Genomic DNA, 13,913 nt, shown 5'->3' with positions numbered 1-13,913 from the left:
CCCTCTAAATCCACAACTAATAAAATCCCAGACTAGTCAAAGTGCTCCGTAAGAACTGCCATTCCACTCTATCGTAAGCCTTGTTCATGTCGATCTTGAGTGAAAAATAACCCTTATTGCCTTTCCTTGTAGTCTTGATTTTGTGCAATAGTTCATGGCATATCAACACATTATCTTGGATATGTTTGCCCTTGATAAAACTATTCTGGTTAAAGGAGATAATCTTGTTAAGGATTGGACGGAGACGCTTTACAATGATACGTGAGATGACTTTGTAAATGAAATTGCACAAACTAATGGGTCTAAATTCAGAGACCGAGGATGGATGATCCACTTTAGGAATAAGAGCTATGTAAGTTTGATTGAGAGAGAGAGAAAAGGTGCCAGTGTTGAAGAACTTGATTATAGAACTAGATACCTCCTTTCCAATGATTGACCAAGCTTTTTGAAAAAACATGCCAGAGAAGCCATCTGGTCCAGGGGCCTTGTTAGGTGACATTTTCTTGACTGTGTGAAATATTTCTTCCTCAGTAACTGGGGCCAACAGACACCTATTATCTTCCTGTGAAATACGCCCTCTGACTGGGTCAAAATAATCCTCCTCCATTGCTGGATTGGAAGTGGTAAACAGTTCTTTATAATAGTCTAGGAAGACTAATCCAATCTGGTGCAAATCAGTAATAGTCACTCCTCCAGAATTAATGAACCTCACGGTGTTTTTGGCTCTTCTTTTAACAGTTGTTAGATAAAAAAAATTTGTATTTCGATCGCCTTGCATGATCCAATTGCTTCTAGACTTTTGCTACCATAGAATTTCTTCTTGGTGTGTTAATTTTTTGATGATGGCGATCTGATGTTTCTCCTCCAGGAACCACTGCTCATTTCTTGATGACGGTCTTATATTGTAGAGGGATGTTAATTGGGCCCTAACCCGTTCCAAATTCTGAAAAATATTCCCAATCTGATATTTGTTCCAATGTTTAAGATTAGATTGAAGAACTTCTAGTTTCCTGCAAATCTGGTAGGACGGTGAACCCCTGAAGGACCATGATTGCCAAGCCCCTTGGACCACATCAATAAACCCTGGTTCAGTCAACCAAAAAGCTTCGAACCGAAATGGCCTGGGCTTGAAATTGATATTTGGGTCTGTGTGAAGAATGATTGCTTTATGATCTGAGTTTGCAAAGACCTCTGAGGTCACTTTAGCATTAGCAGGGAAGGAGTGAACCCATTCAGCACTAACTAAGAATCTGTCCAGTTTAGCTTCTATTCTCCTCTCTCCAAACTGCCTATTGTTCTTGGTGAAGCTACTATCTGAGAGGTGGAGGTCCTCCAAGCATGCATGATTTAGGAAATTGTTCAAAGGCTGCAACTGAATAGGAGTAATGGGTTTGCCTCCTAATTTATCCTGTAAGCACACGTAGGAGTTCCAACCCCCAACTAACATCCAAGGATTGTCTATATTGGAGGCTAGATTGGTAAGTGTAGCCAGTTGGGACAAACGAGTACTTTCGTTATAGCTCAGATACACAAAGGTGGAAGTCCAATATTGATTGAAGTCTTTGAGATACAACTGAACATTCAAACACCATTCACTACCCCACAAAACATTATAGTTGATACTATTATCCCACATCAACAATAGACCCCCTGCACCACTACTTGCAGGAACACATTCATAATTAGTAAAGCTAAGAGAGCGACAAAAACTACGAACATTGGGATTGGACTTCTTTGTTTCAGAGAGAAAACACACTGCTGGTCAATATTTGATGACTATCTGGTGGAGTTCCCGCTTTGTTGCAGGCCGACCGATCCTGGGACAATTCAAAGCTAGTGTTTTCATGTGCCGCCGGGTGGTTGTTTCCGCCAACCACCGAAGCCTCAAATTCTTGGCTCAATCCCAATGTAAAGACCACCTTCTCAGCGAGTATATCATGATTCCATTGCTGTAGGATAACTAAATGACCGAGATAAGTCCAAAGCTGAGCAAAACGAATCACATTCACGTCCCTTGCAAATTTGAGCTTGAGAATGAAACGAACTGTCGCTTGATCAACAAGATGAATTTCCTCCACTTTGATAGACCTTGTATGGCCAGCTCTGTTGAACATGGCATGAAGTTCTAGTGCAGAAACATGGACTTTATCAAGAACCCACCCTATAATAGAGTATTGGAAATTAGTGTGAGCTTGATGGAGAGCCTATTCAGTTACTTCCACTGTTGGAGTCTGCATGTTAGGCAATTCAAGCTTAGCAGAGAACTCAGCTGCGAACTGCTCTTCAAAGACTTTGGCACTAGTACAATCACCCAAAGCAAAGGAGGAGGAAGAGAGATTCGAAAGACCCGCCATAGGAGTGCTAGTTGTTCCACACGATAACGCCACAAGAACACTCACAACTAGGAATGCTTCTAGGGTTAAAGAAGGTTTTACAACCATTCCATAACGTCCACCCTTAAATAGATCCATTGCACAAATGAAACGACGATAACCAAAGACTCCCTCACAGCAAGTAGCTAAGTACTCATGATTAAGAACGCCAATTGCACTAGGATGATAATAGTAGGCAGTAGAAGTAACATGCACTAGAGCCCTTACCACAACTAAGTAATCTCCATGAATAGGGTAAAATTTTGAGAATGCAGGCATGCTTCATATAACTTCAGATACGCACGAAAAGGATAAGAAGAAGAAGAGACTTACTGGTTGCTGATTCGTCGAAGGTTAGAGTGTGCTAAATTACCTCAACGTACCATGAATCGCCATTAAGCCTTCATTAGCAAGTGTAATCAATTGGCTGTGGGACATTAAATGCTCTGCTTCTAACAATGTGAAATCTTGAGCAGCCAACTAAAACCCATTAGAACACAGATTCACAGTAGCGAAGATGGATCGACTCTCAGAAAAGGGGGCTATCAACAGCTAGAATCGAGTTGAGATGAGGATGAGGCAAACCGCCACTAAGGAACAAATAAGATCAGGAATACGAAACGGTAAAGATGGATTGTAAAGTGAATAATCAGTGAACTAAGAGAAGTTAAGAAGCAATGGAGCCCTAGAGTTCAATCCTCAGGGAAGGATGAAGAAGAGTAACCATTCTAGGAAACTCCGCTTAGACGCCTCGTTTCTAAAGAAAAAGTAAAAGCACTCTTTATATAAATTTTTTTTTTTTTTTTTTTAAATTATATATCTTTGATAAACCTTTTTATATAAATATAAAGTTGAGTTGCCACCAAGCGAGATGTATCAAGGGTGATGATGGAAGAGTGTTGGTAGGAGATAAGAACATTGTGAAGAAATGGGATGAATATATCTGTGGCCTACTAATGGAGATAGATCAAGTAGAATTGACCTAGATGAGTACTCTATTCAACATGATACCACACATCATATAATGTAAGAAAGGTTAGTGCGGTGGAAGTTAAAGAAACCCTAAGAAATATGAAAGCAGACAAGACACCAGGACTAGATGAGATTCCAATAGTAGTGTGGAAAACCTTAGGAGATTGTGGGGTTTTTTTCCTCTAACCAAGTTGTTTAACAGGATCATGAACACAAGAAAGATGCTAGATGAACGGAGGAGAAGCATTGTAGTCCTGATTTACAAAAATAAAGGTGATATACAAAGCTGCAATAACTGTAGAAGCATAAAGCTAATGAGTCATACTATGAAACTTTGGGAGAAGGTTATTGAAGCCCGTTTGAAAAGAGAGACTCATATATTGGTGAACTATTTTGGCTTTATGCTATGTAGATCCACGACAGAAGCTATCTACTTATTGAGGTGGCTGATTGAAAGATATAAAGATAGTAAGAAGGATCTCCATATGGTCTTCATTGACCTGGAAAAAGCCTATGACCGAGTCCTAGAGATTTAATTTTGCATATTCTTTTGAAGAGAGGAGTGTCGAGTAATATGTGGATGTAATTACAGATATGTATGATGGCGTGTTGACTAGTGTAAGATTTGTAGAAGGTTAGGGCAAGGAATTCCCAATTACGATTGGGTTACATCAGGGATTAGCCTTAAGCCCTTATATATTCGCGCTTATCATGGACGACCTAACTAATAACATTCAAGACGAGGTCCCGTGGTGTATGCTCTTTGTCGATGATATTGTTTTGGTGAATGTGACTTAGCCCTTAGCGGAGTTAAGAATAATGATCATGACTTTATTGGCCTTTGCGCTTTCACCTAATGGTATATTTAGAAAGCAGAGGGTTGAGTCCATCCCTTTATCCATAAATGGATTTTAGGATCCTGTTGACTCAATATTCAACAGGAAAATCTGGTCCCCCTATAGAAGTCATCAATGCTACCCAGAATGCCCATATGGAGTTCACCAATGCCGCTACCCCTCTCCAATCTACCTACTCGATGGGCCTTCAGACTCATTCAACTCCAGCTCAGGCATCCTGGTCTTTTCCCTTAGTCAGCTTCATGAAAACAAACTGTGATGTAGCCCTTGGCTCATCGAGTTCTAAAGGGGGCATTGGCTTCGTCCTTCGAAATCACATGGGATCATGTAAGCTAGCCATCTTCGAGCCCTTCCAATTCCACTCACCTCTCCTAGGTGAAGCGCTAGCTGTCCACTCGGCCATCCTCCATGCAATCTCAGAATGCGTCGCCAATTTACAAGTGTAATTGGACAATTTGGAGCTCATCACCCTTCTTCAAGACCCATCAAAACCGGCGTCTCATGCAGCTGTCCCTACCATTAGTGATATTCATATATTAATTCCCATTTGGCGTAATGCATGTTTGCCCATATGCTTGGGATGTTAAACGGCGTCATTGACTCCCTAGCCCGAAAGGCTATGTTGGTTTCGAGCAAAATGGAATGGCCAAATTCCATTCCCTGGCTCCAAGAATTATGTAACCTGGATGTTGCGACTGCAACATTCTTGAATTATCAATAAATCTCTTTTTACCCCTTCCCCCTTCCCCCCTCCCTCCCAAAAAAAATCTATAACACCCTCGTTTTATCAATAAATCTCTTATTATCCCCTCCCTCCCCCAACAACAATCCTTACCTTTCGAGGCATGCACTAATCTCCCCCCTCCGTCCCCTTCTTTCTTCATCCAATTGAGCATAAACAGTAGAATTGTGTTTGTTAATTTAATGACTAATAATCACACGCTTTGTTTTTATATTTTTTTACTTTTATAAAAGTGTGATCACACAAACCACACACCAATCCATCCCACGCCTCATTCATCCCTTTTATCGGCCCTCTAATTCTGCCCATTTAGGTGGTGGTTTGGGGCATCGTGTCTTCAAGCCTGGACCAGATTTGAAAATGGATGTTCCATGCCACCTCAACGTGCGGGGCACTAAAATACATATTTTTTTGTATTTTAATGGGTGAGGGGGTAACAAGTAACGACTGACAAGGAGCCCTATATCTTTCTTTCGTTACCTTTAAAAAAAAAAAAAAAAAAAAAACCCTATCTGCTACGAGACACCTTATGTTTTTTTGTTTTAATTTATCGAAAAAAAAACATAATATTTTTTCTCTACGTGGCTCAACCAATCAACACAGATTCTACAGTTAATCCCATGCGGGCCCATCCCAAAGTAATACCGACAGCATAGAATATCTGGAACCCTCCAATAGGTGGACCTGCAGCATCCACAAAGAGACATCTACGGTGATAAGCTCCCGAAGTCAGCATCAGACCACCGAAGCAGTCCAAAAACGAAACACGTGTACGGTTGGAGATGGTAAGGTGGTATTGACTATCGAGGACTCGGGAAGAGGAGGAGGAGGAGGAGGAGGATGGAATCATGGAACAAACCACTATTTGTCTGTCCATGCCATTGGAGTAAGTTGATAACAATTAATTAACAGCGCAAAGGACCTTTCTTGAAAAATAGAAAAAAGAGAGCTGAGTTCCTTCCACCACTATTTCACAGGATTACGCGCCGTTCAGTTCGTCTTTCAATTTGGAGAGTGGAGGAGGATAGTGGATTACCCGATTCCTTCTTCTCTCTTTCTTCACCACGTCTTCTCTCTCTCTCTCTCGCTCTCTCCCTCTACAATTCTTATTAATTAATTTCATTTTTATTTATGGATTTCCTTATTTCTTCTTCCTTTCTTCTCCTCTCCTTTGTTCTGCTGTGTCTCCTTACCGGATTTTTCTCCGAACCATTGAAAATCTCGAAATTTTTCGAAACCAAAACTCCACTGAAAACTGTCGATGGCTTCTTTCGAAAACATTGTCATTGTCAAAACCTGCGTAGGATTATTTTTCTTATATTTCCTGTCTGCAGATTTCTCAATCTCAGTCTGAATGTTTTGAGTTTCTCTCGTACCTGCGCGGAGAGCGAGGAGGAACAATTGATAGACTCAAGGAAGAGTAAGCTGGGAGAGGAGAGCAGATCCATTACTCCACATTTCCCATCATTGGTTCGTTTTCAACTCCCTCCTATGTGTTTGTAGCTCTTTTCGATGATGCTTCAACTGTATTCGCTTTCATTTTGTTTTGTGGTTCAAATCCTCTTCCGCCCACCTCCCTCAAAAGCTCAGATAAAAAAAAATTTAAATAAATAAATAAATAAAAGATTTTCAGTCTTTCCATTCGCTAGATTTTCCTTTGTTTTTTTGCCTTTCTAGTTTTCTTTTACTGCAAAATATTGCATGAGATAATGTATTAATTATATTTTTCAGCAATTTGGATTTTTTTTGGGGGCGGGGGGGTACACGTTACCAATAAGCACTCTCAAACACATTTAAACATGATTGAGTCGAGGGAAAGAATACAGTCATATGATGGGGGTGGAGTCCTACATGGATGCCAATGGTACTAATGATCAAGATATTATCACTATAAAAAATCCTGAATTTTGAAATGAATGTTGTTTTTCAATTTTTTTCTATTGGATTTCAGTAAAACATTTTACTCCTACTACTTGTAAATTATTGTCTTATTTTTTAAATAAATCCGGTAAAATATATTATGGCAAAACAAATACAGCCTTAGCTTAATTATCCACCAAGAATTAATATAAGGTGGTCTTTAATTGGTCTTGAACTCCATACAACAACAACCAAAACCTTATCCCAACAAAATGGGGTCGGCTACAAGGATCCGAAGAGGCTGTGATAGTAATAGAAACAAAAGAAGTAGAAGAGAGTAAAAAAGTAAAAGGAAGTAAAGGGCTAAAAGGAGTAAAAGGAAGTAAAAAGATAAAATAAAGTTAGTAAAGGAAAAAGTCTAAGTAGTAGTCAAAGCAGCATCCTAGGAACATCCCCCTATAAGGGATCGGCTACACGGGTCCTTGTCCTCCAAACAACTCTATCCGTAGTCATACTAGGGTTGTGCCCTGCTAAATGCATATCCTTTCTTATCACTTCTCCAATAGTCATTTTAGACTTACCCCTACCTCTTTTAGCTCCTTCAAACTGAATCTAGTCAGTCCTCCTTACTGGTGCATTCATTGGTCTCTGTTGGACATGACCATACCACCTCAAGCGGGTGCAACTCCTAATTTGGTTCTAATACAATCATTCCTTACTTTATCTCTCCCGGTCTTACCACACATCCTCCTCAACATCCTCATCTCCGCTACACTCATCTTATCTATATTACTCTTCTTAATGGCCCAACATTCCACCCCATATATCATCGCTGGTCTTATTACTGTCCTGTAGAATTTTCCTTTAAGCTTAATAGGCATGCATTTGTCGCATAAAACTCTTGATGCACCTCTCCACTTCATCCATCCTACTTTAATTCTATGGGAAACATCATTCTCTATATCACCCTCTTTGTTAATGGTTGATCCCAGGTATCTAAAGTATTCACTTGGTGGTATCTCTTGCTCCTCAAGTTTCACCACTTCCTCACCTCTCCTAGTTTGGTTGAAGTTACACATCATATATTCGGTCTTTGTTTTGCTTAACTTAAAGCCTCTTGATTCCAAGCATAATCTCCATAATTTTATGGTTACACATCATGGTCTTGAACTCCATAATGGTTGGAAATACCTTGAGCCTGTGCTGAAATCTTGATATTAAATTAGTAGCCATAAAATGAAACATATCAGTGTGGATAACAAAATGGCCAAGCTTAACTGTTGTTGAGATGAAACTTGAATATATCAGAGAGAGATATTGATGACAATCAGAAGAGGAATCTTTAACCCCATGGTTATATGATGGATGAGTCTTACTGTATTAGGAACTTTAAGCTATTGCCTTCTGATTGAATTGTTCTGGTTCATGCATATGTGCATCCTGTCTATGGAATGAAAGAGGCAAAGGGCAAAGGGACCACTGAACTATATGTGTCTGCCATTTCCATTTTCATCTAAAAAATATTGTATGGGATGCAATTGTCCTTGTACTCCGTCTGATGCATATCTGAAGTACCTGAATTATCCATTTTGTTGGTCATGGTTAAATTTCAAAAGCAGCACTACTAAGGTTTCCGGGTATATCTGACCAAGAATTCGTGCTGAGGGGTTTCTCTTTGTTGCATCAAAGACATCGAAGCATATCAAGCAGCAGATCTTGTCTGAGGTACAAATCTGATCTTGATTGCTGTTTTGTTTGATTTCTCTTTTTCAATTGAAAGCTTATTTTAGTTAACATTTACTCTGTTGTCTGTGAATGTTTGTAAATACTAATACCCTTTATCATTATTCTGATCTTTTGGAAGACTTAATGCAACTTAGATTCTTTTGCATTGTTCTACTTCAATACATAGTTATATGATTTTTTTTCCCCCCGCCTGGGTACTTGGTTGGTGTCTGATATGACAAAATAGTAAAAGATGTTTTAACATTGTACTGCAGATGAGCAACATCCGACCAGAGAAAGCACCATGTGAACTCAGAAAAATGGATCCAATGGCCACAAATTATTTCAATGCAACTAGTAACCCATTATTTGAGCATGCAGATAGGGTTCAAATTGCCAATAATGGTATTGATTCCAGCATTAACCCTCCACGTGAACCCAGAAAAATGGATCCAAATTACAAAACTAGCTTTAATTTAATTAGCAACTCAACCTCACTGCCATGTCCAAGAACACTTACAAATTCAGAAACAACAACAGTGACATCAATGTTTACAACAGCAACAGCAACAGCAGGACCGACAGTAGCAACTACACCAATGAGCACAAAGACAAGTGACGCAAAGCGAAGTGATCCAGTCACCCACGTAGGCCGACCAAGCTCCAATGGCACTCACAGTGACAGCTTAGAGAGCTCTAGTGCACCGCTCAAACCCCACACTGGTGGTGATTGTCGGTGGGAGGCCATTCAATTGGCTACTGCCAGAGATGCTTCGCTTGGCCTCGGCCATTTTCGGCTCCTTAAGCGGCTTGGTTATGGTGACATTGGAAGTGTATATCTTGTTGAACTAAGAGGAACCAACACATTCTTTGCCATGAAAGTGATGGACAAGGCATCGCTTGCTGGTAGAAACAAGCTTCTCCGTGCACAGACAGAAAAGGAGATTCTTGGTCTTCTTGATCACCCCTTCTTACCCACTCTGTATTCTTCCTTTGAGACAGATAAATTCTATTGTTTGGTTATGGAATTCTGCAGTGGGGGTAATCTTCATTCTCTTCGACAGAAACAGCCCAATAAGTATTTCAGTGAGCAAGCTGCACGGTTAGTTCATTTCCTTCCATCTAATAATGCAACTTTCCTTCTTCTCTTATAACTTATCTGAGAGTGACTTGGGAGTCACTGATTTGATTAGTGCATGTCATTTGCATTTTGTGTGCTTAATAATTTGAATTTAGAAATTTGGTACTTGTTTTGCTCATAAAAATCACCACTCGACTTATTAAATACTGATTCAAATCATAGAATCCCAGTGAGGTCTTATTGAATCAAATTGGGATTTGAATCATGAAACATAGGATTCATGACAGTTCTCCGAAACAATAGGAAAAAATACAAAAAATTATAGAAATGAATAAAGAACTAATTATGCATCTATTTTAAGAATAAAGCGATTCATCTCCTCAGTAATGTAGTTCTAGATTGAATGTAATCCAACTAGAAACCAAAACCAGAGTCTGTTCTTCAAAGGGTGACTCAGTTAGGGTTAAACTAATGGAAAAGGTTAATTTTAGGGTTAGGGCTTAGTGGGGTTTAGGGTTTGAGGTTAGGGTTAAGGTTAGTTAATATATGGGAGTGTTCCAGTCAAGGTTCCAGATCTCGGGTTTCAACCGAGATGTGGTCGAAACCAGTGATTTTTTCCCAGCCAACTCGAGTTGGTGGTTTCAAGGCCCAGCAATTCTTTTTTTGATCTGATTTTTTGTATGCAGCCTATTTTTGACATTCTAAACACAATGCATGAACTATTTTCACCAAAAAAAATATATATATATCAAAATGGTACTTGTGGTTTTTGACCCAAGCTTACTAGTGTACGCATAGTGTACTGAGAGTCATAGTTGTTAGGCCAGTCACTTATTTATGCCAAATATCATTTAAGTACTATTTCTACTTAAGATATTATTCATAAATAAGCAAATGCCCCCCTATTTGAATCTAATAAAAATAGTTAAAAAATCAAATTCCAAAAGGAAAAAAAGTCAACCCCCCCCCCCCCCCAATTTCAAGAACAAAAACTGGATTTTAGACTGTAGGTGAAATTTTCAACTTTCTAATGCTGGGGTTTTTCTCAAATCTAAAAATTTCATAAATCTTAATATGGTAAAGCATTATTAAAAACCAAAAGTGCCGTAAAATATTCATTTGTTTTGATGTCTAAAAAATTATTTTCATTCAGAGCGATTTTGACAGCATTCACGCCATAGTTATCAAGGCGTCGCCTTGGCGTCCTGGCGGTTTTCAAAGGTCAAGGCATTATTTTATTATTCATTTTATTCTATTTCTTATATTTTTATTGGTTTTGTGTATATGATTTTCATACACTGTGAATCTGTGATACACCGAATCATTTAAAAACAAAACAAAATAAAAATATGTAGAATTTTATTTCATTTCTTAGATTTTCATAGTCTTGTATACATTATTTTTTGTACACTGCGTTACATAGAATCACCTAAAGCAAACAAAATCGAAAGATTAAAATGAAACCCTCGACTTCCTGCTCCTGCTCAGTGACTCCAGTGCCTTCGATGATGATGAATCACGACCATGAACTCTGCTCCGGTTAGGGACTGCGACCTCGAATCTTCTCCCGGTAAGTTTCTTTTCTTCTATGTTCCGTTTTCTTCTTCTTCTTCTTCTTTAAAGGAGAAAATAAAACCCTTGACCTCCTGCTCTAGCGATGCCGGCTCTTGCTCAGCAACTCCAGCATCATTTCCTTCGATGATGATGAATCGTGACCACGAACCCTACTCCGGGACGGACTATGACCTTGAATCCTTGCTGCGAGGTTCTATATTTTTTTCTTCTTCTTTCGATTTTTCTTTTTCTGGTGACTGTTCTGTTACTCGATTCTGTTACCTGATTCCTTTTTTATTTTTATTTTTAAATATTCTTCTCCTTCTTCTTCCCCTTTCCCTATGACACTTCTCTGAAGAAGAAAGAAATAGGTAACAAAATCGAATGAATAATTGAAGGAACTGGATCATCTTCTTCTTCCCCTTTCCCTGCGACACTTCTCTGAAGTATTCTTTGTTCCTCTTTCGATTGTCAACTGTTTGTTGCAAAATTGATTGTGTTGGTTCCCTTTTCCCTGCTACACTTCTCTGAAGACAATCATGATCTCTAGATTTTTCTGAAACAAAGGCATATGCCCTTTTAAAATTTTGGAAACCTTCAATGTTCTTACTTTGTTGCGTTTTTCCCCCTCCTTTCTCTTCTCATCTTCCTTCTTCTTCTATGTTGGTGGTAGTAGTGGTGGCTACTGGTGGTGTGGCCGGTGGCTGTAATTCTGTGGTATGTGATTTTGTTATTCAAATCAAATTGTGCAACTGTTAGTATAAGTCATGTAATTTTATCATTTTCTGATTATATAATTAATGATTATGTACTATGAGATTATTTGATTTTGTGTTTCACTTATTTTCTAATGTTGTGATTATATGATTATGTAATTCCTTGGTTGTTGACTGCATTGTAATGAGTCTAATGACTGTTTTTAATGATTCTTTAATATTTATTTAGCATATAAGTAGAATTATATAATTTTTAATATGCTATTTGTGCTAAATAAAATGGTTATATAAAAAAGAACACTAGAGCGCCATGTTGGCCATGGCGACGCCTTGCGGTTGCCCTATCTCCAAGGCGCTTAGGAAGGCCCTCAAACGCCTTGGTCGCCTTGCCGCCTTGATAACTATGATTCACGCACACCAAATTAAGTTTGACCGGAACATAACTCTTTCAATTTAAATCAGATTTAAGCAATCTTGGATTTGTTAGAAAACTTTGTTTTGATAGCTTTCCAACAAGTCCAACATTGCTTAAATCTGATTTATATGGAAGGAGTTATGTACCGGTCACTTAATTTGGTGTGCGGGAATGCTGTCAAAATCGCTCTGAATGAGAATATTTTTTTGGACATCAAAACAAATGAATATTTTACTGCACTTTTGGTTTTTAGCAATGTTATACCATATTAAGATTTATGGAATTTTTAGATTTGAGAAAAACCCCAGCATTAGAAAGTTGAAAATTGCATCTACTATCGAAAATCCAGTTTTTGTTCTTGAATTGGGGGGTTGAATTTTTTTCCTTTTGGAATTTTATTTTTTAACTATTTTTATTGGATTCAAATAGGGGGGTATTTGCTTATTTATGAATAATATCAAGTAAACTTAAATGATATTAGGCATAAATAAGAGTCTGTCTTGGTTTCTTGCTTGGTTACTGGCATACACAAGTATCTGTACTGGTTTCGAGCTAGATTTCCCTAAGTTTCGATGGACATTAGTGTCGAAACTTGCGAAATTACCAACATCTCGGTTGAAACCATGCACTTTTTCAAGTACATGGACCGAGTTCTCTTTCCATGGTTCCAGTGATCGTTTAGTGAAAAAAAAAAAAGGGTTTGGCTGGGCAGAATGGGACCAGGTTTGGATCGAGTCCTCCAAAGGCCCAGAGGGACTCTCGGTCAGCTTTTGGTAGTGATCTGATGGTTGGGTTATGTTATGCTGGTTGTGGGTGGTCTAGAGGAGAAGAGGAGAATGGTTAGGGTTTGGGATTGGTTCAAACTTGTTTAATGAAGAACAACTTGAACAGAATCTTTGTTGATGTAGACTGATGCTTGAACAAGAACTTGAATGTAGACAGCAGTGAAGAAAACAAAGTAACCAATTCGAACCACCTAGGCTTCCCACAACAAGGTGTCAATCGGATCAAACACTGATTCCGTCAGCCTTGATCAAACACAAGACAAGATCTCCTTGGAGAAGATGAGTTGCAGCAGCAGCTTTGAAGAATTTTTTTTTTGGGTCAAATTGTGAGGTAAGAAGACCCCCATGATTTCAATTTATTTAAAGGGCCAATAGGCCAGTCCTAATCAACATAGGAGTTGACTAGATTCTGCTAGCCAACCTAAATACACAACACATCCTCCCTAACCTTGGGGAGGAGTGGATGACTTAAAAAGTCATGTGACCTACTTAAGTAGGCACATGACCATTAAACCAACTTAAAAGAAGACCACTAAACCAACTTAAAAGAAGATCTACTTGCTAAAGTATATCGGGTCTAGGGGGAGAAGAGGATATCTTGATTCTTAAGATTCCTCTCCTCCTCATGTGACTCCTATTTTGAGTATGAGTCAGTCCTAGATCTACTTTGAGTTGATAGTCCTAGTTCTACTTTGAGTTGTTAGTCTTAGTTTTAGTTTGAGTTGTTAATCCTAGTTCTAGTTTTATTTCATTGTTCTTTTCCTATTGTAACTTGGAATCCTATCATGATTAGGAGTTCCCCTCTCTATTGTAATTTGAGATTAGAAATACAAG

The 13,913-nt window shown here is 38.7% G+C and overlaps 1 protein-coding gene across 1 annotated transcript in view; it reads left to right on the top strand.

Moving 5' to 3' along the window:
• The first annotated feature begins 8,070 nt into the window (after positions 1 to 8,070).
• LOC122639565 (serine/threonine-protein kinase RHS3-like) overlaps positions 8,071 to 13,913 on the top strand; it is a 31,056-nt gene continuing 25,213 nt past the window's right edge. The window contains exons 1-2 of the mRNA XM_043832429.1: positions 8,071 to 8,528; positions 8,804 to 9,630. Coding sequence (XP_043688364.1) covers positions 8,804 to 9,630 — 827 coding nt within the window. The 5' untranslated portion in view covers positions 8,071 to 8,528. The remainder of the gene's footprint in view (positions 8,529 to 8,803; positions 9,631 to 13,913) is intronic.

Source organism: Telopea speciosissima, chromosome 9 (assembly GCF_018873765.1).
Source record: "Telopea speciosissima isolate NSW1024214 ecotype Mountain lineage chromosome 9, Tspe_v1, whole genome shotgun sequence".
NCBI lineage: Eukaryota > Viridiplantae > Streptophyta > Magnoliopsida > Proteales > Proteaceae > Telopea > Telopea speciosissima.
This window is presented reverse-complemented; position numbering and strand designations above follow the sequence as displayed.